The 26,884-nt window shown below is 54.0% G+C and overlaps 3 protein-coding genes and 1 pseudogene across 16 annotated transcripts in view; 1 reads left to right on the forward strand and 3 right to left on the reverse strand.

The window, feature by feature from the left end:
• The window catches only part of LOC112931537 (V-type proton ATPase subunit G 1 pseudogene), a 7,872-nt pseudogene extending 357 nt beyond the window's left edge, over nucleotides 1-7,515 (reverse strand).
• PPP1R13L (protein phosphatase 1 regulatory subunit 13 like) lies at nucleotides 7,136-23,760 on the reverse strand. Of its 5 annotated transcripts, XM_072754927.1 has the most exons (14): nucleotides 22,726-22,992; nucleotides 22,285-22,566; nucleotides 17,703-17,779; nucleotides 17,450-17,592; nucleotides 16,546-17,056; nucleotides 16,355-16,453; nucleotides 16,188-16,279; nucleotides 15,424-15,904; nucleotides 14,452-14,906; nucleotides 11,523-11,654; nucleotides 11,289-11,422; nucleotides 10,997-11,163; nucleotides 8,943-9,142; nucleotides 7,136-7,751 (listed from the first exon to the last, which is right to left on the reverse strand). In XM_072754927.1, exons 3-14 carry the CDS (start codon nucleotides 17,755-17,757, stop codon nucleotides 7,713-7,715), a joined length of 2,508 nt encoding a protein of 835 aa, XP_072611028.1. In that variant the 5' UTR covers nucleotides 17,758-17,779; nucleotides 22,285-22,566; nucleotides 22,726-22,992; the 3' UTR covers nucleotides 7,136-7,712. The 5 variants fall into 5 exon arrangements, with proteins under 5 accessions (XP_072611028.1, XP_025869532.2, XP_072611027.1 ...); XM_026013747.2 differs by lacking the exons at nucleotides 22,285-22,566; nucleotides 22,726-22,992 and adding an exon at nucleotides 23,706-23,760; XM_072754926.1 differs by lacking the exon at nucleotides 22,285-22,566 and having other exon boundaries at nucleotides 11,523-11,651; nucleotides 22,726-23,061.
• POLR1G (RNA polymerase I subunit G) lies at nucleotides 23,441-26,695 on the forward strand. The gene is made up of 3 exons (XM_026013748.2): nucleotides 23,441-24,128; nucleotides 24,490-24,631; nucleotides 24,978-26,695. The coding sequence occupies exons 1-3, from the start codon at nucleotides 24,005-24,007 to the stop codon at nucleotides 26,404-26,406; spliced, it is 1,695 nt and encodes a 564-aa protein (XP_025869533.1). The 5' UTR covers nucleotides 23,441-24,004; the 3' UTR covers nucleotides 26,407-26,695.
• The window catches only part of ERCC1 (ERCC excision repair 1, endonuclease non-catalytic subunit), a 35,763-nt gene continuing 35,401 nt past the window's right edge, over nucleotides 26,523-26,884 (reverse strand). For all 10 annotated transcript variants that reach the window (XR_012000849.1, XR_012000848.1, XR_012000847.1 and 7 more), the window contains one exon: nucleotides 26,523-26,638. Coding sequence is in view for 6 of the 10 variants with exons in the window: in XM_072754932.1 (XP_072611033.1) it covers nucleotides 26,585-26,638 (54 nt within the window). In the remaining 4 variants the exon portion in view is untranslated. The remainder of the gene's footprint in view (nucleotides 26,639-26,884) is intronic.

Below are 26,884 nucleotides of genomic sequence, written 5' to 3' on the forward strand. Positions count from 1 at the left end.
GACAGACACTGTCCTTATCAGGCAGTCATGTAAAGGCACTGTCGCTTGGTGGCTAAGGTGTGGACTCTGGAACCAGGATGCCTGGGTCCAAATCGTGGCCCCAGTGTCTACCAGCTGTGTGACCTTGGTCAAATTAACTTGTCATCCACAAAGTAGGAACAATAGATTATCTATAACATGAGGGCACCTGGCTGGGTTAGTCGATAAAGTAGGGGACTTTTGATATCAGAGTCATGAGTTCAAGCCCCACATTGGGCACAGACCTTACGTTACAAAAAAAAAGTAAAAAATATTTTTTTAAAAGATTACCTACAGCCCCGGTGGCGCAGCGGTTTAGCGCCACCTGCAGCCCAGGGTGTGATCCTGAAGTCCCAGGATCGAGTCCCCAGTCAGGCTCTCTGCATGGTGCCTGCTTCTCCCTCTGCCTGTGTCTCTGCCTCTCTGTGTGTGTGTGTGTCTATGAATGAATGAATGAATGAATGATCTTAAAAAAAGATTACCTACAATGTAGATGATGCTTAAATTAACCCATGCTTAAATTAACCCACATAAAGCAGTTAAAATTGGGTTTAGCGCATCCTCAGCATTCAGTAGCTAGAGCTTTTATGTGATTGTTCAACAAATAGATATGGGATCTCTACTGTGCTAGGCAGTAGACAGCCCCTGCTCATGTCCTCAAAGAATGGACATTAAACATACAAGTAAATATATGGTTACAAGTATGACAAGTACTTTGATGGGAAAATTCTGAAAACCATAAGGGCCACATATGGGAAACATGCTGTCAACCAAAGGAGGGTGGGTGGAGTGGTCAGAAAAGCCTTCCGTGAGGAAATGAGGCTTGAGTATACATAGAAAGTATGAGAAGGAACCAACCAACCAAAGGAGATAGATGCGAGAAAGGGCAAGGGTGTCCCAACCAGAGGGAACATTGTATACAAAAGCTCTGCTGCCAGAAGAAAGCTGATGTGTCCAAGCGCTGAAGGGAAGCCTGTATAGTTGAAGGATGAAGCTGGAGGGAGCGAGCGATAGGGCCAGGCCAAAGATCCAAAGATTCTTAGGATTCACCTTCAGAATCCTAACCAGCATACCCCCTCCTCACCCCACATCAGCCCACCTTACCTCTGTGATCCCCTCCTCTCTTGCTTAGCTCATTGTATTTCGGTCCCATCATCCTCTGTGCTGTTTCCAGAACACTCTAGGCACATCCTACTTTAGGCCTTTGCACCTGCTACATCATCTGCCTGGAATGCTCTTTCCCCTGACATCCACCTGGGTGGACCCCCTCATATCCTTCAGGTTCTGCCTCCAATGTCACCTCCTTAGTGGCACCAAATTAAATTCAACCCCCTACACACACACACACACACACACACACACACACACACGGACTCATACACTACCCACTGCAGTTCCTTTGCCTGCTTTGTTTTTCTTCAGAGCCCATCTAACCATCTGACATACCAAATATTTGACTTTTTAAAAAGATTTTATTTATTCATTTGACAGAGAATACAAGTGGGAGAAGCAGACACCCTGCTGAACAGGGAGCCCCATGTGGGGCTCGATCCCCAAGGACCCTGGGATCATGACCTGAGCCAAAGGCAGATGCTTAACCAACTGAGCCACCCAGGTGCCCCTGACTTATTTATTTTGTTTAGAAGTTCAGCTCCATAAGGACAGGGGTTTTGTCCGTTTTACTCACTCCTGCATCTGCGGTCCTTGCTGCTGTGCCTGTCACACAATGGAGCATCAACAAATATCTGTTGAAAGGGCAAAATAAGCGAAGGGTGGGGGGTGGAGGGGGGAATGGTCAAATTTGCATTCTAACCCATAAGTCACTGGGGGTGCCTTGTGTCACATGAACCAGAAGGAGTAAGACTGACAAACAGAACGAGTCAGTGGCTCAGGCTAGGGTAGTGGAGAGAATTATGTCATTGAATCCTCATGGTGGTCCTATAAATCACGTGATTTTATTACCCCCATTTCACAGATGAGAAAGCGGTCTCAGGTGAGGTGAGTTGCTCCGAGCCCATTTTATTCTGGTATCTGTGTGTCTATGTCTGTGCCGTGATAGTTTCTGGAGCTGGTCTGGGCAGAGAAGGGGAATGAGGCTTGAATTTGAATTCTCCGAAGAGCTGAGATTAGAGAAGGAGCTTCATTAACATGACTACAGGGTTCAGCAAGAGAGACACAGGCAGGAGGGAGTGGGCCACCCAAGGTTGTGACTTCCTTCAAAATCTTCTCTTGGGACTCCTGGGTGCCTCAGTGGTTGAGCATCTGTCTTTGGCTCAGGTCATGAACCTGCGGTCCTGGGATGGAGTCCCGCATCAGGCTCCCTGCATGGAGCCTGCTTCTCCCTCTCCCTATGTCTCTGCCTCTCTCTCTCTCTCTCTCTCTCTCTTTCTCATGAATAAATAAATAAAATCTTTAAACAAAAAAAAATCTGCTCTTTCATTTGTTAATTCATTCACCCATCCTATATTACCTGAGCCCCTACTTTGTGTACATTCTGAGCTGCAAGGGCAAAAGGCACCCAGCGGTGACCAAGACACCCTCAGCCCTGTCCTCCTGGGTCACATAGCCCAGTGGAGGAGACAGAACCAACCCGACGGTGACGACCCACAGTGAGCAGGCTGGGATATGCGTGGGATGGGAATAACTGGTGCTTATATCAACAAATGACATTTGCTCTACAGTCATACGAATGATAACATACTTCCAAAGTTAGACAAAGTCTCTAAAAATAGGTCTTAGGGAGCCAGTAGGATTCAGAGTGGTGCTGATGGTGGGGACAGGGGTCAAGCCAGTTCATGAGCTTGTTGACATGACCCTGAGCCTGAACCAAAGCTACACATACACTGATGCTCCTTGCAGTATCACGTCCAAGGAGAATAAAACAGAGAACCTGCACAGCATGACTTCAGATCATTGGGAGTAAATCATGGTAATGCTTTCCCACTGTTTGTGCCCCCCATGCAGTAACCAGCCCCATCCTGCTGCTCACTCTCCTGCTTTCTACTTGTCTCTGATAGTGTCCTGTGCCATCTCCCCCACCTTATCCTGCCCCCCCTCCTCCTCCAGGTCTCAGATATCCCTCCTCCAGGAAGCCCTCTCTGACCCCCCCAGTCTGGGCCAGGCACTTTCTCTGGGCTCCCCCAGCCTATCCGTGATTACTTTGCTCAAGCGGGAAGATGGGGAAGAAAGATGTCTTTTTTATTATTATTATTCATGAGAGACACAAAGAGAGAGGCAGAGACATAGGCAGAGGGAGAAGCAGACTCCCTATGGGGACCCTGATGCAGGACTCGATCCCAGGACCCCAGGATCACGACTCGAGCCAAAGGCAGATGTCAACCACTGAGCCACCCAGGCGTCCCAGAAGGATGTCTTGAAATCAAGAATATAATAAAATGAAATTGAGTATTGGACTGACATGAGCCAGGCGTCATACTAAGCGTTCTGCTACCTGCCTGACATCATTTCTTACTGTTCCCCCTGCCCCCAAGCTACTCCTCCCAGCCACACTTGGCTTCCTGACTCTTCCACGCAGGCACCAGACATGCACAAGTTGGCTAATCTGTATAACAAATCACCCCGAAGTGTAATAGTCCAGAACAACACCATTTATTATCTCACGGTTTCTGTAGGTCAGGAATTGCACGCAGCTGCAGACATCCCAGCTCATCTGGGAAACAATCCACTGCTAAGCTCACCAGGTGGTTGCTGGCAAGAGGGAAGTCACTGTTTTTTCTAATCTGATGTCAGAAATGACAGTCCATCCCTTCTGCTGTGTTCCATTTCTTAGAATATATCTCAGGAGGGCAGCCCGAGTGGCTCAGCGGTTTAGCACCGCCTTCGGCCCAGGGCCTGATCCTGGAGACCCGGGATCGAGTCCCACGTTGGGCTCCCTGCATGGAGCTTGCTTCTCTCTCTCTGCCTGCCTCTCTCTCTCTCTCTGTCTCTCATGAATAAATAAATAAAAATCTTAAAAAAAAAAAAAAAAAAGAATATATCTCAGGGCACCTAGGTGGCTCAGTCTGTTGAGCACCTGACTTTGGTTTCAGCTTTGGTCTTGATCTCAGGACCGTAGATGGAGCCCTGAGATGGGATCCATGCTGGGTGTGGAGTCTGCTTGAGATTCTCTCTCCCTCTCCCTCTCTTTCCCCTCGTGCTCCTCTCTCTTTCTCTCAAAATAAAATTTAAAAATCATAACAAAGCAAAAAAGAGGGGCACCTGGGTGGCTCAGTGGTTGAGCATCTGCCTTCAGCTCAGGTTATGATCCCAGGGTCCTGGGAGATGGAGTCCCATATCGGGCTCCCTGCAGGGAGCCTGCTTCTCCCTCTGCCTATGTCTCCACCTCTCTCTGTGTGTCTCTCATGAATAAATAAATAAGACCTTAAAAAAAAAAAAAAAGAAAGAATCCAAGGAACACGAATCTAGAAGCTGAAAAAGGCGAGGAAATGGGTTCTCCCACTGAGCCCCAGGGAGCCTAGCCCTGCCAACACCTGAATTTCAGCCAGAGAAACTGATCTTGAACTTCTGACCTTCAGAATGGTATGAAAATAATTGTTGTTTTAAGCCACTGAGCTTGGAGTCATTTGTTACACCAGCCATAGCAAATGAATATACCTCCTAATCAGGTGCAGGAATATATCCACTTCTCCTGATTCCATTTTTTTCCCTAATGGTGATCAGCATATGAGATTTGTATGTGTGTATGTGCTAATTATTCTATGTATTGTCTACCTCTTCCACTAGAATATCAGCTCTAATATCACAGTCATTTTATAACTGTTTACCAGGGACAATTTCAAATGGACACAGAGGTTGAGAGAATAGTATGAAGACCAACGTCCACTGAGCTTCATTAATTTTCAGCTGAGGACTGATCCTGCTTCATGTACACCCCAACCACTGCCACCAGTCAATTGTTTTGAAGCAAATCCCAGGGGCACCTGGGTGGCTCAGTCAGTTGAGTGTCTGCCTCCAGCTCAGGTCATGATCCTGGAGTCCCGGGATTGATTGCTCCTTGTTCCGTAGGGAATCTGCTTCTCCCTCTCCCCGCCCCTGCTCCTGCTCTCTCTCTCTCTCTCAAATAAATAAAAATCTTAAAAAGAAAAATGAAGCAAATCCCATACACATATCATGTTATGATAGGTATTTCAGAATGTATTTCTATAAGCAAACACTCCTTAAAAACATAACCACTCCATCATGAGCACACCTCCAAAAAATGTAGTAATCATTGATTAATATCATCGAAGGTTCCAGACAGTATTTGAATTTGAGGGTGTGGACTCCTTTTTGTTTTACTTCTTCTTTTTTTGCCTTGTGTGGCAAAATGGACTTTTTGAACATGATTAAGTTAAGGGTCCTGAGATGGGCAGATCATCCTGGATTATCTGGGGGGGCGTGTAATCACAAGACTCCTTATAAGTGAAAGAGGGAGGCAGGAGGGACAGAGAAGGAGATGTGACAGTAGGGACAAGAGACAGGAGTGAGGCAAGCATGGGCTTTGAAGATGGAGGGAGGAGTCTGAGCCAAGGAATGCAGGCAACTTCTAGTAGCTGGAGAAGGCAAAGAGAGAGCTTCTTCCTTAGTGTCTAGAAGGAAATTCTAGAAAGGAACTAAGCAGTCCTGATCCATTGATTTTAGCTCCATGAGACTCATTTCAGATGCCTACCTCCAGACTGTAACATAATATATTTCTATTGTTTAAGCCTCAAAGTCTGTGAGAATTGGTTACAGCAGGAATGGGAAACCAATACAGACTTTGCTCCTGGAAGTGGGGTGTCGCTGTAACCAATACCTAAACACACGGAAGTGGATTTGGAACTGGGCAATGGGCAGAGGCTGGAAGAATGTTGAGAAAATGATGGAAAAAAGCCTAGGTTGCCTGGAACAGACTGTTCGTAAAGTATGGATATTAATTCTGCTGGTGGGGGCTCAGAAGGTAGTGAGGAGCAAGGTAGAGAAAATCTGGATCATTTCAGAGAATACCTAAATCATCATAAATAGACCTTTGGTAGAAATGCAGACAGCCTCTAGAAACTAGAAAAAGGGGCGCCTGGGTGGTTCAGTGGGTTAAGCATCTGCCTTCGGCTCAGGTCATGATCTCAGTCAGGGTCCTGGGATCCAGCCCCACATGGGGCTCCCTGCTCAGTGCAGAGTCTGCTCTTCCCTCTCCCTCTGCTCCTCCCCCTGCTTGCACTCTCCCCACCCTCTTCTCTAAAATAAATAAATAAATAAACCTTTAAAAATGAATAAAATGCCAATCCACATGCAGAGCTGCTCCTTCCTTCCCTATTTATGCAGTAGTTTTCATGGATTTCTGGCCGGATGTCACAGACAAAGGCCAAGAAGTTATCTAGGATTTCGTCCCTGTTGGAAGGGATGGAAGTAGGTCTGGAGGATGGTCATCTTCTCCTGTGTTGCCTTCTCCAGTTCGAGGCTGCAGCTTCCAAGGGACTTCAGAGCTGCAGTTTCCTTGGCCTTGAAGTCCTTCTCTCTTTGCAGGCAGTACTTTTCAATTTTAGCCTCAGGTGCTCCTTCCACCTGCTTCAGCCTCAAGTTCTTTGGCTTGTAGGCCTCGGACACCTTCTCAGCAGCCCACCTGTAGGCCTGCAGCAGCTGTTAGATGCCCTGCCACGGCTGGTCATGGCAGCGGCTGCTCTGAGGCCAAGGCGAGCAGCCTAAATTGGCTTGGGGTCAATTCCTGGGGTCCCCATTTCAGACTTCTGACCCCCTAAATTATAATAAATCTGTGTTATTTAAGCTACTATATTCGTGGTAATTTGTTATGACAATAATAGGAAACCGACACACCTCTGTTGTGAGAGAGATTGGACTAAATAACGAAGCCCAGAAGGTGGGGGCATCTGGTGGTTCCAGGGGCTGAGCATCTCCCTTCGGCTCAGGTAGTGATCCACGGGTCCTAGGATCGAGTCCCATATCAGGCTCCCCTCAGGGAGCCTGCTTCTCCCTCTGCCTGTGTCTCTGCCTCTCTCTGTGTCTTTCATGAATAAATAAATAAAATCTTTATATATGTATTTTAAAAAAAGACTGGTTTGCCAAATGTAGTAATAATGATGAGCACTTAAGTCAGATGGGGATCCAAAGACAGGGAAGTCAATTTCTGTGCAAACTACCTTTATTTATAAGGAAAAATGTCCCCCATTTGGTTATAAAACCAGCACTGTGTGAAAGCCCTTGACTGGAGAGAGGTGGGACAGAGGTCCTGGTAGAGGCCAGTGTGTCTCACCCAGCCCTGGAGAGATGGGGGCAGAGGTGACTCCCAGGGAAATCCAGTGGAGGTGATTCATCCCAGGCTCCACTAGGATGGTGCATTGGCTTATTCTGAGGGAGTGAGAGGGGTTGGCAGTAGGAGTGGGAGGCACTTTGGACGGGATCTGATCTGGCAAATGGAGGTGGTGCTGGTGCTGGTGCTGGTGCTGGTGCTGGTGGTGGGGTCTCTTGCCTCCAATGATTCCCAACCCCAAGGCGATCTCCCATGGCTAAGGCAGTTTCTAAATTTAAGGCTGGGGTTCTCCTTTTCCCCTGGGCTTCCAGGGAAGCAGAGAGCTGGAGGTGAGGACCCCAGCCCTGTCGGGCTTGGAGCCCAAGGAGAGGCAGCAGTTACTGATGAAGAGGTCTGAAGCAAAGGCAGGATGGCTCTATCCTGCCTCCCTTGAAAATGTCCTTCTGTGCAGCTAGACCTTATTCCTCTGAGTCTTCACCCTGGGGAAGAGCTGAGGAAGACAGGATCTTTAGACATGAGGAATGCTCACTCCCTCATCCCACCCCCAAATTTAATGGAGTCACCTAATCCACCCCCAAACAGATGGGCTGTCTCCATCCTCTTCTCCCTTCCTAACAGACTTCTCCAGTAGAATCTCCGGGGGCCCTGTCACTACCAAGCACCAGATGGAGACAGAGTCAGCAGCCCAGCTGATGAGATGGAACTTCCCGGGTCTTCCATATTGCCATGAAAGCAACACCTGCTTCTCCCTACCATCATGGTTGTGTTTGGGACCCACCTCCGCCCATCCCCAAATGAAAAGAATCTTCTCCCCTAGAAATATAATGGATCTTCCTGGTCTCCTTCCTTAAACTAGTAGAACCTCCCTGGATTCTATCATCATTTTAAGAATGGATCTTTCCTCTCCCTGCCTCTGCCCTGTAACAAAAACTTCCTCAGGGCACTGGGGTGGCTCAGTGATTGAGCGTCTGCCATTGGCTCAAGTCATGATCACAGGGTCCTGGGAGCGAGTCCCCCCCAGGGAGCCTGCTTCCTCCTCTGCCTGTGTCTCTGCCTGTCTGTGTGTGTGTGTGTCTCACAAATAAATAAATAAAATATTTTTTTAAAAAAAAGCTCCTCACTACCACACCAGTACTCCACGATTCTTTAACATCCCCCATTACTAAAATGGGATTCTTCATCACTTCCAGTTGGCTAAAATACATTACATTTTTCCTTACCTCCCCAGTAATATAACTAGGGATGATAAAAATATTTGATTGAGCATGAACCAATCAAATAACTAGTAAGGCAGTGAGTTCACCAGGAAGGGGGTTCTCTCCCTAACTGTAAGGGGCTCTCCCCTACCTCCCTCATTATTAGAATTAATTTTCTAACGAACAAGGGGTAGTGGAAAGGGAGGTAGGCAGGAGGTTGGGGTGCCTGGGTGATGGGCACTGAGGGGGGCACTTGATGGGATGAGCACTGGGTGATATGCTATATGTTGGCAAATTGAACTCCAATAAAAAAAATTTTTTAAAATTAATTTTCCTCATCTCCCCACAAACTTGAATGGATTCTTCTGACCTACCTTGTCCCCAATATAATGAAAGGGCTGTCCCTCTTGACCCTCTTTTTCCCAGAATAACTCTTTCCCCCAAATAGCCACAGGAGGCCGGGACAGTATCTCTTCTGGGCTCACCCCGAAGTAGTTACGAGGTACGTAGCCCTCCTGGCCGTGCAGGCCAGCCCACCACCAGTCCGTCTCCTCTGGTCCATCCCTCCGCAGCACTGTGACCGACTCGCCCTCACGGAAGGACAGCTCGTCCCCGAACTCCGCGCTGTAGTCCCAAAGGGCGTACACCACCCCGTTGTGCATCAGCCCCATGCTCTGCTCCACATCTGAAACATAAAAGGGCAGGGATTATGAGCACCGGGTGGAAGGGTGGGGGTGGGGTTCAACACTCAGGTTCACAAGACACGCTGAGGACAGGGACATGCCCTGGGATTTGGCAAACCACCTCCACAGCTGAGGGATGAGCCACCTGCAAAGTTGTGCACCCCTGTCTGGAGAAGGCTGCCTAAGCTGGAGTCAGCTGCCAGGACTGGCAGTCTCGAAAATTTGAGAACGCTCAGGGTGCATCAGACTGGGCCTCCAACCCCCAGAGGCAGGGTCACTGGCCCCCATCCCCTCTTGGAACATCATCAAGTCCCTGTGTCACTCCCAGAGATGCAATCATCTGCACACTGCACCCCTCACTCCCCAGCAAGCTATAGTTTCCATAGCCTCAACCCCTCTTTCTTTTTTTTTTTTTTTAAGATTTTATTTATTTATTCATGACAGACAGAAACAGACAGACAGACAGGCAGAGGGAAAAGCAGGTTCCGTGCAGGGAGCCTGACGTGGGACTTGATCCCGAGTCTCCAGGATCACACCCGGGGCTGAAGGCGGGCTGAAGGCATCGCTAAACCGCTGGGCCACCTGGGGCTGCCCTCAACCCCTCTTTCCGATGGTACAGCCCATCTCCCCCTTTTCCAGATCGGGAGTCCACATTGCTTCCCTCTCCCCAAGAGACAGAAATCTCCAAAGAGGATGCAATAATTTCTCTGGAGGGTACAGCGCAACCGCTCGAACCCCACCCCATAAGTGGTAAAATCTCCGTCAAGAATTTAGTCCCCCTTCTGAATGGTACAGTCCACCATGCTCCCTCTCTCTAGTGGGGCAGTCCACCAGGTTCCAGGGTCCCTGCCTGCCCTGCCAGGTGTGATGTCCAACGTCTACTTCACCCTCACAGAACTCTCCATGTCCGAGGCAAGCAGAACGGTGCGATCCCCACGTCTCATAGGCTCCACCTACCTGTACAAATGTGCACTAGCCCAACGCTGCTCCCCAAAGCCTACAGCCTATTTGGCGCCAGTGGTGCAGTCCCTGTCTACCCCTGTTCATCCACAAGTCCCAAGGCTCTCGGCCAGTGTGACTGTCCTGTGGCCATACAGGCTCACCTCTCAGAAACATTATCCCACCCCCAGGTCCTGGAGCCTGACTTACTCCAGCTGTGGGATGTTCCTTTTTTGTGTTTTTTTTTTTCTGTGGGATGTTCCTAACGTCACCCTATGATACAATCTGCCCACCCACTCCAGGTGTGCAATATAGACGCTCTGCACACTCCCATGGTCCAGGCTACCTACTTCCTCCAATCACCTGGTTAGGTGATATGGCCCCCCTCCTAAGGGAAGCCTCCTGTCTCCCTACAAGTGGAAGAGTCCCCAAGCCCCTCCCCAGAAGCGGTGGCCTGCTCACCCGCCAGCTGTGTGGCACTGTGTCTCCCACAGGTAGCACAGCCCACCTGCGCTGCCCAATGCCAGGTAAATGGTATAGTTGGAACGTCCAACTCCCCATGCCCAAAGGTGAGAAAGCAGGTGAACAGTGCAATCTCCAAAACCACTCTTCTCCCCAGAGGTTTCCAGTCTGCACGGCACACTGCCCATGTCTCCCCACCACCCCTCAGCTTGGCAGTCTGCTCACCCCACACACCCCGCTTGCACCTGCCAGATGTGAGGCCCGGTCCCCCCACACACCCCGAGGTGGTTCATCCCTCCACCCTTCCTCTGTAATCCTGCCTCGTGATTGGGACAGCCCTCACATCTTCTCTCCAGCGACTGGCAGTCACCCCCCTCCCCCCCAGCTGCCAGCTGGGCGGCCCAGTCCCCAAGACCTCCTCCCTACCGCAGAGGCGCCCCAGCGCTGCCTCGCACCTGCCAGGTAAGTGGCGCAGTCAGCGTAACCCTCGCGGTAGGGGTCGCACTTCTCGATGGCGGTGGCTCCGTCACTGAGCGTGGTGGCGAAGATTGCCGCGCCGTGCTGCACCAGCGCCGTGCAGATGGCCGTGTCGTTGCACGATGCCGCGCAGTGCAACGGTGTCCTGGGCGTGGAGGCGTGCGTGAGCGGCCGCGCGGTCGCCAGCGGGTGCCCCGGCCCCCCGGCAGCGCTGTCCCGCCCGCACCCGCGCCCGCACCGCACCCCGCGCGGGTCAGGGTCAGGGCTCACCAGCCGTGGCTGTCGGGGGAGTTGACATTGGCGCCGGCCGCGATGAGGAAGTCCACGATGGGGTAGTTGGCGCCGCAGATGGCGTTGTGCAGGGCGGTGATGCCCTCCTCGTTGGGCTGGCTCGGGTCGTTCATCTGGGCGGGGCGGGGACGCGGAGGCTCAGTCCCCGCGGCTGGGGTCACCTCGCATCACCCCCCAGCCCGCCCCGCCTGCCCTGCACTTTGCAGCACTCACCTCCTTCACCGCCTGCTGCACCACGTCCAGCTCCCCGGTCAGCGCCGCGTCCAGCAGGAGCACAAGCGGGTTGAGGCGCGCGCGGCGGACCTTGCGGGGGGACCCCGCCTTCCGCAGCACCGAGCGCATCTCCTGGGGGACAGGGCAGTGGGGGGAGGCTTCGGTGACTTAGGGAGACTGTTAATATACCCATTACTTGGAGAAGAAAACAGAGGTTCAGGGACCCCGCAGTAGACGCCCCAGGTCATCCAACTAGCCAGAGGTGGGGCTGGGGCTGGAACGCAAGGAGGTACAGAGCCTGAGTCCAGAGGGGCTTAGGGAAGGGGATGCCTCAGCTCCACAGCTATTGTTCCCTACAATAGTCAGAGAATTGGGTGATCATAGGATCTTGGGCCCTGACACCTGAAAGGAAGCTGGCAGACCAATGAGTTTATGATGGTGGAAGCCAGATTTCTTTTATAAAACATAAATGCTGGGGCCTCTGGGTGGCTCAGTGATTGAGCATCTGCCTTTGGCTGGGGTCATGATCCAAGGGTCCTGGGACGGAGCCCCACATCAGGCTCCCCAAAGGGAGCCTGCTTCTCCCTCTGCCTATGTCTCTGCCCTTCTGTGTGTGTGTCTCTCATGAATAAATAAAATCTTTGAAAGAAAAAATGCTATGAAGCACACCCAACAAAATGTTGCCCAGTGTTAATTCCAGATGTTTGGGATGAGAATATTTAGCTTATCATTCCCCGTGCTTTCGTATTTTTGATGTTCATGGGTCCTCCTACAAGATTCATTTCTTCTGAACATGTCGGATTTGTGATTCTGGCCTTTGATGTCGATGACTTAAAGATCCTGGAATTTGGAGATCCCAAGAGCCACTGATTTCAAAATTCTCTGAGGTTCAGCTATTTCAAATCTCCAATATGTTGTGAGTCCAGAAATGCTAAGTTATGCCACGTCAAATTGCTGAAGGCCCAAGACGTTGCATTCCCAAGATTCTATGATTGGGAATCTTAACGTTTTATGGTTAGAATTTCATTCCAACAGATTGAAAGGAGATACTCAAAATGTTAATCATGGTTCTGAATGCTGTGATTTTGGCCTCTTCGTTTTTTCATCTATGTCTTCCTAGTTACTATGGTGTTTGTGTATTTTCTAGTGAAAAATGTTCATTTACAATATTATTCTGGGGGTACCTAGCTGGCTTAGTTGGCACAGCATGAGACTCTTGATCTTGGGGCTGTGAGTTCGAGCTCCATGATGGGTGTGGAGAGATTACTCAAAAGAATAAAATCATTTTTGGGCAGCCCTGGTGGTGCAGCGGTTTAGTGCTGCCTGCAGCCCAGGGTGTGATCCTGGAGACCCGGGATTGAGTTCCATGTTGGGCTCCCTGCATGGAGCCTGCTTCTCCCTCTGTCTGTGTTTCTGCCTCTCTCTGTGTGTCTCTCATGAATAAATAAGTAAAATATTTTTTAAAAAATAAAATAGAATTCTATAACATATTAGTGAACTAATCTGTGATTTTTCTGACTCAAATGAGAAGAGTCTTTAATTTTCAGTTTTGGTGACTTCACAAATCAGTTAATAATCAGGGTCTGTGCTACTGACTTTTAAATTCTAAGATCCTGTTCTTTGAACCTTCTGCGCTCTAGGATTCTGAAGCTTCACTGTTCTGAGACTGATAACAGGATTTAATTCTTGAATTCTGTGAGTTTTCAAGTTTCTTTATGGCCAGGACTTTGTGATTTTATAAGGTGATTTTCATTCTTCTGTTCTTGATTTCAAGATCCTGAATCTCAACATCTCCTGGCTCCATTCTCCTATTAGGAGGGTTTGGAAATAGGTGTATTAGGGTGTCTACCCAGCCCCTGCTTCTTCTCTGGGCATTGTTCCCCTCTCTCTGTCCATCTACCTGGAGAGAACAGGACTGTTCCATGTGACACCACCCACCCTAAGCCAAGATGCAGGGACTGGAGCAAGTTTAGCAGGAGACCATCCCAGGTCAAATGCTAACAATAATCACAGTGGTTAACAGGTACCAGGCACTGTTCTAAGCACTATATTCATATATGTAATGCTCATAGCAACCCTATGGTTGTTCTCATCCCCATTTTACAGATGAAGAAACTGAGGCCCAGAGAGGCAAGATATCTTGGGCAAGGCTGCATAGCTGATAAGTCCTATGGACCTGGAATTTGAACCAGGCAGCCTAGCTCTGCAGCTGGAACCTTTAAAAAAAAAAAAAAGATTATTTATTTATTCATGAGAGACACAGAGAAAGAGGCAGAGACACAGGCAGAGGGAGAAGTAGGCTCCACACAGGGAGCTCGATGTGGGACTCGATCCCAGGTCTCCAGGATCACGCCCCAGGCTGAAGGTGGCGCTAAATTGCTGGGCCACCAGGGCTGTCCTGCAGCTGGTACCCTTAATCACAACACCCACAGCCTCAGAGACCAGAGACTTGCTCTCGCAAGTCTAGCAATGGCTAGATGGGCCATTTCTAGCCATAGCACCGGCTTGCTGAGGTCAGAGGAGAAAGCACAGATCCCCAGAGAAGGCAGACAAAAGAGACCATGCAGCAGCTGGGGAGATAAATGGTGACTGTCTTGATTCAGGCAGGTTTTTCGGGTCCTGGAATAAACCCACTGACACACTCATTTCCAGGTTGTAATACTCAAAGATTCCTGAAGATCGGATACCCTTGGGGGCAGCAGAGAAAGTCTCTGTGTTGCCAAGACTTCTGAATGTCTCTCCATAGACATTTCCCCTGTCTTTAGAACACAGACAACCCCTTAAGACTACATTTTCCAGCCTCCCTTGCAGCTGGGTTCCTGACCAAATGGAAGGTGCAATGTGTGCAATTTCCAGGTTCGGTCCTAAAAGGGAAGGGGCACTTCCATGCCCTAACTACTATACTCGGGTGTCCTTGTGTATTACTCACCATGCTCTGCAGCTGCTCTGGTGGGCTGATCTGGGGCAGGGCCGGGGGTGGTATGGGAGCTGGTGGGGCAGGAGCTGGGGGCCCTGCCCTAGCCTCAGATCCTTCACTGATGGAGGACAGTTCGGGCTCAGGCCCCCCAGGCCCACTGTGACGATGGAAGAGGCGGCTGATGATCTGCTGGTATTGCTTCTTGTGGGTGGGGGGCAGGGCTACAGCTGGGCTCTGCTCCATGGAGCCCCTGCGTTTGAGGGGCCGCGGTATCTCTGCCAGCACCCGTGCCACCTCCTCCAGCTCGGGCACCGACTGTGCCTCAGGTGGCAGTGCTGGCTGCAGTCTTGTGGGGCTGAGGGGCCGAGTCACAGCGCCTTCATCTGCATCACCAGCCTCCAGCACCGGTGTCAGCAGCCCCTCCAGCTCCGGCTCCGGCTCCAGCTCAGGGGGAGGTTTCGAGGGACCTAGAAGGAACAAGAAGCTCACCAGAGAATGGGTCCCTGTGAGAACCCCAAGATTCCCTTCTCTAAGTCCACAACTTCCAAGACCTGGAGTCGGCATCTTATTTGCCTTGTGCTAGTTTTATGCACATAAACATATTAATAATTATTCTAATTCATATAAGAGCTACTGAGATCTTCCTATGCATCAGGCCCTATTTTAATGACTTTATATGGATTAAATAATCTAATACCATATTTCAATAAGGTGGTATTAGATTTTTTACACTCAAGGATATTGAGGTCCAGAGAGGTTAAGTGACTTGCCCAAGGTCACACAGCATGGAGCTAGGCAGTCTGTGCTTAACCACCATGCTATGCCTAGCTCCTAAGCAAATTCCCAAGCTCCTCTAGCCCAGCTCTCTGTAGGGACAGTGTCTGAAAACAGGTGTCTGGCTGTGCTGGTTCACCCAGCTGTTCTGGTCCCCAGCCATTTGTCCTCCCTCTAACCACCCCTCAGGGCCCCCCACTGCTGACTCACCTTCGCTCACAGGGGGCCAAGTCTGTGGGGGAGACTGGGGGGCTGGGGCAGGCGGTTGAGGCTGGGGCTGTGGTTGGGGCTGGGGTGGAAGCTGGGGCTGGGGCTGGGGGGGTGCCTGGGGCTGGGGGGGTGCCTGGGGCTGGGGAGGTGCCTGGGGCTGGGGAGGCAGCTTAGGTGGGGGTGCTCGGGAGAAGATGGGGGAGCCAGGGAGCATGGCCCTGCTGGCTCCGTGCTCCCAGAAGGCATTCTGCAGCTTGAATATCATGCTGAGGGGAAGGGGGCGCTGGCGCGGGGCACCCCGGGGCTGGGGGCTGGAAGGGGGCATGGGGATGCGGCTAACGGGCTGCCAGTTGCGGGGCAAAGTGCCTGATGGCCCCGTGGAGCCCAGTGATCTGCGGTAGCTGCCCACATCAGAACGCCTGTCGTTGGCCAGAGGAGAGACCTTGTAGTTGCGGGGCAGAGTGGCGCTGGTGAGGTTGTCCTGGGGGACAAAGAGAAAGAGAATAAAAAGGGTTCAGGTGGGAGGAAGTGAGGGGGAGGGCATGATAAAGGAGGAGGGGTAAGGAGGAAGGAGGTAAGGACAGGGTCAGAAGGGAGAGAAGGTGAAGGAAGCCAGAGGGAATGCGGGAAAGAGAGTCAGGGAGAGGGCAGCAATCCAGGGTACAGAAAGAAAAGCTTGGGGTGGATGGAGACTGGGGGTGCAGCCGGGAGCAGGAGATGGTCCTGACGGCACTCCACTGGCCCCCTCCCCAGCCGCCCCTCACCTTGCTGGTGGCCCCCAGCCCATCCAGGCTGCTCTCTCTCCAGGGTAGCAGCTGCAGGCCTGGCGAAGCAGGCCGCGAGAAGACGTCCAGGCCTGCAAGGCGGGAATCATTAGGGTCTGGGGGCTGCCTCTCCGGCTCCCCCATTCCTCTGGCCTCCCAGCTCTCACGTTCGTAGCTCGCCGTGTGCGAAGGTTTCTTCTCGTATGCCACGTCCAGGTCAGACTCATTCCAGGCTTTGGGGGGCCGCCGGCGCAGGGTTAAGTCGTCTAGGGAGAGGTGGCAGATCGGGATATAGGGGGACGCTGGTCCCAGGCCGGCTCCCTCCCACCCCTCCCCAAAATTAGGCCCCCGCGTTCACCTTGAGCGCGCAGAGGCGGGGCGAAAGCGCTGCCGCCCGCGCCCAGTAGGGGGCCCCCGAAGGCCAAGGGCGCGTCGTAGGCGGAGGTCTGGGGGCGTGGCGAGGGCCCGCGCTCGGGGAAGAAGGCCTGGGGCCCCTCGGCCAGGGGGCTGCCGCGCGGGGAACCGGCGCGGCCCAGGAAGTCGAAGGGCGTGGGGGGACCCTGCTGGCGGAGCGGGCCGGGCCCGGGCCGCGGGGAGGGCGCACGGCCGAGAGGGCTCCCTGCGCCATCGAAGGCGCGGGGCCGGGGCGAGGGCGCGCGCTCCAGGCTGCTGTAGGCATCGGGCTGCAGGTAGAGCGGGGTGCGCGGTGACGAGGGCCGGCCTTTTGGGGACAGCGGGCTGTAGGGGTGCAAAGCCGGCGCGCTCTCGGAGCGTCCGAACGAGGTGTCTGCACCGTCGGTGGCCGCCTTCCGGGGAGACCCGCGGCTGCTGAAGGGCTCGGGGACAGGGCTGGAGCTGTACCGGGACACCTGTGGGGAGGCCGGGACATTGAAGGGTCAAAGGAGACATTAGTAGAGGGGTGAGTAGATCAAAAGAGGTCTTTGAAAATTAACCTGGGGGATTGGGACCGGGGCTGGAGATTCAGGCGGCTCGGGGAGCCCTGGTGACGGGTCCCGGTGAGAGAGCCCTGAAATCAGGGCTGAGGCTGGCCCATACAGCGCCTTTCTGCCTCTTAGAAAAAGTCTTTTTTCTTCCAAGGGTCCTGTTAGGTTTCCATGTAGACCACTGGCTGTGGTCACTGGCTCCTTCTTTCAAGTGCCCTTTAAATAGCTCACGGCGCGTATAACTCTATGGGACAGAACGTCAGGCAGAAAGAAGCTGGCTCTGGGGGCCTAGGTGGGGCCCAAGGCGAGTGGGCTCACCCTCGTAGGGGCTCCAGCCTGCGAGCCCGGAGGCGTCGGCGAGTCTGACCACAGCGACTCCAACTGTTTGGTCAGTTCGTCCACCTTGGCCGCCGCCGTGTCCAGCTCCATCTGCTTCAGGTCCATGTGCTTCATGGCCAGAGCTGGGCAAGAGGGGAGTAGCGGTGAGGACGGCGGGGGGCCTCCAGGCAGCGCCCCGCCTCTACCCTGGAGGGCCCCTCCGGGGCAAGCCCCGCCCCCTACCCCAGCTCACACTGGAAGTTCAGGTCCAGAAGGTCCCGGGTGCTCTGGAATGCCTCGCTGTCCATGGTGCCGGCCGAAGCGGGGCGCCTGCGGGGGCATGGGTGGGGGGACCTTCTCAGACCCCGCCCGCTGGGAACCAGAGACCGAGCCTTTACTTTCCTGGTTCCTTCCACTGGAAGCGCTACGCCCCCTCCACTTCCCGGGCCGGGAAATGCCAACTCCTTCAAATCCTCCTACATGGCCCTGGACAATTCCTTCTCTTTACGTGGCTCCTTGCTCATCTTTCTAGATCAGTCCTAATAAGACTTAAATCACTCTTTTGACAATTATCCACTGATTACCTACTGTGTGCCAGCCATTTTGGGGAACAAAGGATGCAAAATAACTATCAATTACTGAGTGCCTACTACGGACCAGGAGACAGTGTGTTAGATCCTAGGGATATCATTTGTTTTTTATGCTAGGGATATTTTTAAAAATAATAATTGTGCCGCCTACCGTGTACCTGTGATAGTTGCTTGAGGCCATAATGAAATCAAATAATGACTATTAACTGAGCAGCCACTGTCTCCTAGAGTTGTGCCGAGTGCTTGCACCCAACATTCCATTTGGTGGCCAAAATCACAGTGGCAGGCAAAAACGTGAGGCTCAGAACTGTTTGTTCAAGATCACCCTGTAAGGAGTCAGCAGTACTAGGTTTCACACCTGAATCTAACTTGTTAGTCTGGGTCGCCTCCACCAGATTGGAAGAGTCCCAGAAGGCAGGGACCACTCAGCTTCCTCTCCCCAGAGCCGATCTTATTCATGGGACCCAGTGTTAACAGGAAGAGGAGGGAAGTAGCTAGGGGCAGCTGGGCCGCTGTGGTCACTGGCTCAGTGGGAAGGAGCCAGGCCACAAGGAACCGGTCAAGCCAGCACCATCCCCATCCCCATGGTAGCCACCACGCCCAGGTGGCTTTGCACCTCCCCAGGTTGCACCAACTGCTTAGCTTTGGAGGTGCAGGCGTGGGCAGCAGGGCGGGCTGGGGCATGCTGATTCTGGCCTCTGTCTGGGAAGCCTCAGAACAGAACCTGTTGGGGCTGGTGGTTCATTTGGGTGTACTGGGAGCATGTGACCTTGGGCAACAAGTCCCATCCACTCCTAGGGCCTCAGTTTCCCCAACAGTGAAAGGAGGAGGCAAATAGCTATTCTAAGAGGCCTCTTCAATCTCTCAGAATCTAGAGGCCTAGATTCTGAAATTGTAAGGACCTTGAGGGTGTAATTAAAACTTTACAAAGCCTAAAACTCTCAGCTTGAGCGTCTCTTGTCCAAAAGTTCTAAGTCCTAGAATCTATCTTTGGAACATTCTAGAATTCTCCAGTTTTCTTAGTTTGGATTTCTCCATCTTCTTGCACCATGTTTTTCTATCTATCCCAGGCTCCGCTGTCCTACAAGTCTAGTTGAATGCATGGGTAGTGGAGCGGGTAAGATCACAAGTAAGGAGATAGACTTCCAGGGTTCACATCTGGTGGCACCACTATGACCCAGACAAGAGTGCCTCTTGATCTGTAAAGTGAAGATATATAGCAGTTCACTAGGAGGACTATAGTGAAGATCCAACTGGCTGGGAGATGCAAGAAGAATTAAGGTTCTGAGAATTCAGGCCTGAGAAAGTAGAGACTACAGGAATCAGAACTCGGGGCTCTTAGAACCTCAGATATAAGGACCAATAGAGGTACAGGGTGGCTCAGTTGGTTACATGGCCACCTTTGGCTCAGGTCATGATCCTGGGGTCCTGACATTAAATCCTGGTTCTGACTCCCTGCTCAGCAGGAGAGTCAGCTTCTCCCTTTGCCCCTGCTCCTGTGCTCTCTCTCTCTCTCTCTCTCTCTTGCTCACTCGCTCTCCCTCTCTCTTAAATAAATAAAATCTTAAAAAACAAAACAAAACAAAAAAAAAAACCTCAGATCCACAAGAAACTCTGTTAAAATATAATAACGAACAATTCTATGCAGCCTCCAGTGCCAGCATCCTGGCAACGAGATGTTCTTTGGGGGTATTTCAGGATTCCCAAATTTCTAAGCCTCTCCTATCCCATGCTGACATCCTCTGGCTCTAAGGAAATGCCAAGGCTGGGCGTGGGGCCCTCCCAGGGCCGGTGCGGGCAGAGGGGTTATCGGGGCCACCAGGGGGCGCTCCGGGTCACGGCCCGACCCCAGTGGGGCGGGCGGACCGCGCCTGAGCTCAGACCCTGGGAATGCGCTGCGGGCCCGGGCAGGTGCCTCATCTCCCGCGGCAGGGGAGCGGGGAGCGGGGGCCGGGCGGGGCACCAGGGCGGCGCGGGCCGCGCCCTCTGTTCCCAGGCCCCTGCCGTCCACTTCCAGCTCCCCGCTCCGCCTCCGGAGGGCTCTAGTCCACCACTGGGTACCCTCTAACCCCAGCTCCCACTCCTCCCCTTTCCCTCCACCCCTAACGCTCGTTCCCGGAGACTGCACGCGGCCAGGTCAAGCACGTTCTTGGGGGTTAAGGATCTCGGGGGGCTTCCTGGAGGAATCATCCTCAGTGGGAACTGGGACAGAGCGCCAGGCTAGGCTGGGAATACCCTGGTTAGAATCCTACATTTCTGTCCCGACAGACTGACGCTGGAAGAGACCCCACCCTTTCTGGGACTTGGTTTTCCCCTCTGCCGACGACTGTGGAACAGGCTAGGGCCTTCCCCTGTCTAAGTCTCTACCCTGGGCTAGTTATATAGCTTCTCCATGCCTCAGTTTCCTCGTGTGTATAAAGGGGAAATTAATACCTTCACCTCCAAAGGGTGTGAGGTTTGAGTGGCATAATTTCCGTACAGTGTTGGGAACGATGCAGGGCACCAAATAAAGTTCACACATACGGATTCTTAATTACGGACCTTCCCCGGCTGTTCATTAAGATAACATAGGATCTGACACAGCGAGGGCTCAAGACCCGGAGTAATACCCCCACCCCCACCCCAAGAGCCCTTTCAGCTCTTTCTGAGAGTCTAAAAGCCATGGGTTTTGACCTCTGGAGTCTCAACTTCCTAAGCCCTAAGTTCTTCCTGTACATTAGTGAGCTCTGGCTAGTGGTCATCCCCAAAAATTCAGGCAGAGGGGCATGGGGTGCCTTGGAAGATTCTAGAGAGAAGGTGGCAGAAGCCCAGGGTGTAGGTGTAGGGTGTAGACCTCTGTAGACGGTGGGAACCACCCCATCTACCTACCAGCGCTGAGCCCGGCCCGCTGTGAGCTCTGTCTTGGCAGCCACTGCTGGTTATTATTTTTAATTTCATCTCAGGCTATCACCGAATGCCCTTCAAGCCCAGACACTAGGAAGTTCTTCCCTCTCTCATCAGAACCCTCTGCCTCCTCCACGGCCCTGTTCCATCCCCTCACATGACACAGCGGGGTGGAGAGAAGGGGAGACAGAGGGAGGTGCTGGTCCCTGCCCTCCCCCAGCTTCAAGGACAGACACACACCTCCAGAATTAGCCTCTATCCCTCCCTTATCTCCCACACTACCTCAGGTCAGACAGATGGGGGTGGAGGTGACATTTCTCACCTCAGGGTCAGGGCAAGGAGCCCTAGAAGGGAGAAGGTTAGTCAGAAAATCTGGTGGGAATGGATGGAATCCCGTCCCCTGACAGCTGCAGAAGGAAGAGGAAGCCAAACTCTTAACAACTCTGCTATCTGAGAGGGTCACAGAAGATAGGAGCCGAACTCTAATCAACTCTACCTGTGTGACCTCTTAGCCTCAGTTTACCCCCATGCCCCTCTCTGCGTGGTGGCTGTGTAGCGCCCAGCCATGCAAGCCTCCCAGAATCCAATCCCACCTTCTGGAATTCTGCCCTGGGTTCTAGAACCCCCTGTGCAAACCCCAAATATTTCCCACCTCCACCGGGTAATGGGACGCCCCCGCCCCCACCAGGGGGCGCCCTGGGGTGGCGGTCCCTCCTCTGGTTAGGCAGGTCTGACGCCCGGGTTAATGATATGTTGGGGATCTCTCGCAGGCGCACACAGGTTGGAGAGTTGCCCCGGTCCCCCCACACACACCCCTGCCGCCGGCCCTCACCCCAGGGCCGGAAAGTGTAGGGAGCGCCGGAACCCAGCCTCCAGAGGGACCCCGGGGGCTCGTCCTGCTGCATCTCAGGGACCCGAATTCCACTATTCCGATCCCACGCCTAATTCTGCCTCGAGATAGAGGCTCGGTGGAGAAGACAGCTGGAGGGCGGCACACCCTTTCCAGAGACCCACCAGCCCGAGTCTTGTCATTTCTGCCCGGGACTCAGGGATCCGATACCCCCATTCTACTCAAAGACTCGGGCTTCTGGGAGCGCCCCATTGGTGGGACCCAGGAGTCCCAGCTCCAGCGTGTCCCCGGGACCACGGGTCCGAGCCCTCCATCCCAAGAACGCTGGCATCGGAGTCCCCTTTCCTTTTGCCTAGTAAATCTGAGTTCTTTCCTCCGAAGGAAAGAACTCATCTGCGCACCCCCAATTCCGCCCTGGGACTGGGCGTCCCTGTCCCTTCCCAGTCCTCCCAGGGACGAGATGTCGGCCTCCTCCAGAGCCGCTGGACCCCAGGGGGGCGGGTGGAACTCACGGATCCGGGGCAGATCCTGGCACCGGGGGGACTTCCTCCGGCTCAGGCTCCGGCTGCGGGGAGCCGAGGACGGGGCGGGGCAGGCGCCGGGAACAGGTTAGACGACGTGACTCCGGCAGGAGGGAGGCGGGTCCCAGCGGGGAGGGGGAGTAGGGGTCGCCTCGAGCACCTTGGGACTTGTAGTCCTGGAGGGGCAGTACGCAGCCGGAGACGTTCCCACTGGGAATCACTCAGAGTCCATTTCACAGACAGAAAAGGCGAGGTCCGGAAGCCGAGGGCGACCTGACTCCGTAGATAGAATCCAGACTTTAATCTCGCCGTGACAGCGGGAGACAGACTCCCGAGTCCCTGCCCGACCCCTCCAGGCTTCGTTTCCCCCTTCTAGAAAGATTTGGACGCCACCAAAGGAGTAAAAAGGTTAGAGGTTGGGAAGGGACTCACATGCCTCGCCCGTAAGGCGAGAAGAGAGCCTCGCTAAATCAGTATTCGCTCGAGTCTCCGAGCCTCGATCTCCCCGTCGGTGAAAAGGATGGTTGGATCTTTACAGATTTTCCCAGCTACCGAGTCCCGAGTTGTAGGCTGGGACTACAATCCCCAGCAGCTTCCGCGACGGACGTCGGGCGTCTCCCTTCCTCCAGTCGCCTGGGAATTGTAGTTCCGTGCCCGCAGGGGCGGCGCCCTGGAGTCTCGCCCACGCTGGGGGGACTGCCCGGTGATCCCCGGCGGAGGGAACGCGTCCCCTTCTCCCGACCCTCCTTCCGCTCTGGGGAGCTGCTCACACCCTGGGAAGAGGGGACGCCCCGATTCTCGAACAGGATCCGAAATCACGGCAGAGGAGGCGGGCTGTGGCGCTGACACACGCGCCAGGAATGCAGTCGGGTCACCCTGTCTAGCTGCCGTCCCCCGGCTCCGCCCGCCGCCGCGAGCTGTGCGGTCTCCGTGGAAAGGGGCGTGGACGCGACCCCCAAGTCTGCATCCACGTGCCGCTGTTTACACGCAACCCCCCCTAGACCCCTCCCCCCCGGGGAGAAAGGGCACTGATTGAACTTTCCACTCCCTCTCCTCCCATCCTCAAAGCCTTCGGAAAAGTCCCCCACGCACTAGACTAAGTCCTCGGGGGCGTCTATCGGTCTCACTCGGTCCACAAACCCCGCCCCATAGCCCGCTCCGCCCCACGCGTGTTTAGCTCAGGAGCCTGGAGGCCCCGCCCCGTGGTCCACAGGCTCCTCCCGCTGCGTTTCCCGCTCCCAAGGAGTTCACAAGCCCCGCCCCTAGCTGGTATTTCACGCCCTCCGGAGGAACGACCCAGTTTCTCCGTTTTCCCACCTGTCCCACTCAAGTTCCGAATTTCCCAGGCATCCAGGCCGCCCAAGAAGGGATTGTAACACTGAAAGCACGGCCCTGCCTACCTCGACTCTTACCTGTCTCTTTAAGAATCTCAGACCAATCGAGCTTCCTGTCTCTTTAAGAGTTGGGAGCTACCAATGTGGCTGCCCCTTTAAGGCGACAGTGGAGCCAATGATGGCTGAGACTGGGGGGACGCCCGCCGGGACCCGGTGAGGCTCTGACTCCCGCCCAGCAGCCAGTCAGTTGCTCTGGGGAGCAGGTTTTCGGAGAAATACTTCTTCCTCGGCTGTCTGCTCGGCACAAACGGAGATTCCCCCAGTTGTGCTCGCAGGGCGCTCGGGCTCCGAGGGACACCCCCGCGCTCCTGCACCACATGGGCGCTCCCGGGCGAGGCCCCGCCCCCTGGTTCCACGTGGTCTGCGGCGGGGCTCGAGTGGCTCTGGCGACTGGGGCTGACGGAGGCACGCGTCCCGGGATGGCGGGGACCCCGGCCGGCGGTGAGTTGCATTGGGGCGGGTCGACGGGGTGCAGGAGCTGGCTCCGGGGAGGAGAAATGGGCCCCCGGGTGGGGGGTTGAGACGGAAAAAGGGACACCCGGAGACGGGACTCGCGGAGAGAGTATCTCCCCCGAGGAAGGGACTTCGGGCCGACGGCGGGTACAGGTTAGGGGAAGTACGAAGGGCGCCCCCAGCAGTTGGCTCGGTGGAGACTGGAGTGCCTCTGGGAGACAGGCAGGAGCGAACAGACCGGGTGAGGGGATCGAGACGCTCAGGGGGCTGGGACCTAAGGGCCGATTGGCGCCCCGGAGGATTGGAGCCGCGGGGCAGTGTCAGCAGACCCCCGTTTCCTCTTCTGTAGGTGCTGCTCCCTTCTCTTGTCCCTCCAACTTTACCGCGACGTCCCCAGCATCAGAACCCACTCATTTCTCTTTGGAGGCGTTAAAGGACCCAGATACGGAACTGTGGCTTATCCAGGCTCCTGTGGACTTTGTCCCAGACTGGTGAGTGGTCCCAGGCCACCTCCTGGGAATACTACTCCTCACTCCGGTGGCTGAACTTGGAGGGAAGTTTAGAAGGGCTTTTCTGGGATGCCTGCGTGGCTCAGTGGTTAAGCATCTGACTTTGGCCCAGGGCATGATCCTGGGATCCTGGGATGGAGCCCCACCTCCGCTCCTCCATCTCAGCAGGAGTCAGCTTCTCCCTCTCTCCCTCTGCCCCTCCTGTGTTAGTGCTCCCTCTCTCAAATGAATAAATAAAATCTTTTTTTTAAATGCCGTTTCTCAGCTCCTTTCCTCCCTTTCACCACAAGAAACTGATGAAACTCTGCCTTCCCCTTTTTCCTTCCAGCCTCAATGGGCGGCTAGTGCCTCTTTCAGGCTCCCAGATTGTGAAGGGCAAGTTGGCAGGCAAGCGGCGCCGCTACCGGGTACTCAGAAGCAGTGGCCCCCAAGCTGAAGAAGCAATCCTGCTGGCTCCCTCCGAGGAGGCAGCAGGGGGACTCACCTGTGCCCCAGCCCCCCAAGGCAGCCTAAGGATCTTTGATAGTCCCCCAGAACCCTCATCAGGGACCTTGCTGCAGACCATTCCAGCAAGCCCCCCTCCACAAATCCCCCCTGGCCTGAGGCCTCGGTTCTGTGCCTTTGGAGGTAACCTACCAATAACAGGGCCTGGATCAGTCTTGACACTGAATTCACCAGCCTCAAGGAAGAGGAAGAAGAAGATGCATATGCCAGAGGCCTCAGTTGCCCAGGAGGCAGTGAATGGGCTTGGGGCCCTGGAGGTGGACTCAGTCTTGGGGTCCCCAGATACGGAGGTGGGGAAGAAGAAAAAAAAGCAGGAGCCGAAAGAACTAGAGGTTTTGAAGCCAGCAGCAGCAGAAGCCCCCCCTGAGATGTCGGAACCCCTGGTAGCACCATTCCCGTCTCCCGCCAAGAAGAGGAAAAAGAAGCCCAAAGAGGCAGAAATGGTCAAACCAGAAGAGCAGACACCAGAGCCCGAAGAAAAGACAGTGGAGCTGGAACTCATGGTTAAAACAGAGCCCCTGGAAGAGCCAATCCTGTCCCCTACCCGGAAGAGGAAGAGGCAGAAGGGGACAGAAGGGAGAGAGGCAGGGGAAGGGATACCAGGTGAGTTTCTGCTGCAGCTGAAGGTGGAGCCAGAGGAGGAAGCCATCCCACTGCCTTCCTCGAAGAAGAAAAAGAAGAAAGAAAAGGGATACAAAGTAATGATGGAGCCAGGAACTGAGGCTGCAGAGCCTGAGATGGGACTTCTGGAGCCGCTGGTTGAGATGATGGAGCCTGAGCCACTACAGGAAGCTGGGCTTCAGGCGGAGGCAGCTCTAGTGCCCACCAAAAAGAGGAAGAAGAAAGAAAAATGGCAAAACACGACAGTGGAGATGTTGGAGCTGGGGGCAGAGGTGATGGAGCCTCCGATGGAGCCTAAGCCGCCAGGTGACCCTGAGCCTCACACGGTTCCAGCACCCACCAAAAAGAAAAGGAAAGAACGGGGGCAGAAAGAAATAGAGCCAAGGGCTGAGATGACTGGCCCACAGGAGGGCGGGGTGGTGGAGCTCGAGGTGCCAGCTGAGGGTGAGCCTGAGGCCAGGGCAGATCCTGCATCCACCAGGAAGAGGAAGAAGCAGGACCGGGGAAGTGGGGTCCCTGAGATCACAACCCAGGAGAAGACGCTGGAGCCATCGCTGGATCTGGGGTCTGCGGAGGTGGCTCCCGCGGGACGGGAAAAAAAGCGGAAAAAGCTACAGCAGGATCCTCTGTAGACTCTTCCAGGGAAACGGCCGCAATTAAGGAAAGCTGGAGGTGACCGCCTGGGCCAGCAGAGTGCAAGAGCAGAGGACCAATCCCCCTCCCAGTGACTGCCCCAGCACGCCAGCAGTAGCCTGGGCCAGGAAAAATGCTTTATTGTTACACTGAGGGCCTCCTCCTTCACAGCTGGGGTCATCGGGGCACTTTCAAGAAGGGCTCGTGTAGGACATCAAACAGCCTCCGGGCCTGGGTGAGAGCAAGAGAGAAATGGAACCAGTCATTAAATGAGCCATTTGTTTTCTACATCCGGAGTGGACTTGGGTTCTTTCTCTCTCAGCTCAGAGGGGGCTCTGGGGGCTTGGAGAGAAAGAGCCAGATCTTGATTCCATCCCAGACTGGCTGTGTGAGTTTGGGCTGGTCCCCACCTTCTCTGGGCCTCAGTCTTCCCCATCTGTAGGAGAAGCACTGTGGGCCTTCCAAAACCTCAAGAGT

The sequence above is a fragment of the Vulpes vulpes genome, chromosome 1, assembly GCF_048418805.1.
Source record: "Vulpes vulpes isolate BD-2025 chromosome 1, VulVul3, whole genome shotgun sequence".
Lineage (NCBI taxonomy): Eukaryota > Metazoa > Chordata > Mammalia > Carnivora > Canidae > Vulpes > Vulpes vulpes.

Bases quoted from the DNA above. Each gene is read 5' to 3' on its own strand.
- PPP1R13L (XM_026013744.2), bottom strand. The intron at 9,143-10,996 runs GTGCGAGGCAGC...TTTATGTTTCAG, and splicing joins CTGCGCCACTTACCTGGCAG to ATGTGGAGCAGAGCATGGGG. The intron at 7,752-8,942 runs GTGAGCCCAGAA...TGTCTTCCTCAG, and splicing joins TACCTCGTAACTACTTCGGG to CTCTTCCCCAGGGTGAAGAC.
- POLR1G (XM_026013748.2), top strand. From the start codon at position 24,005: ATGGGCGCTCCCGGGCGAGGCCCCGCCCCCTGGTTCCACGTGGTCTGC. The intron at 24,129-24,489 runs GTGAGTTGCATT...CCTCTTCTGTAG, and splicing joins GGCGGGGACCCCGGCCGGCG to GTGCTGCTCCCTTCTCTTGT. The intron at 24,632-24,977 runs GTGAGTGGTCCC...TTTTCCTTCCAG, and splicing joins GTGGACTTTGTCCCAGACTG to CCTCAATGGGCGGCTAGTGC.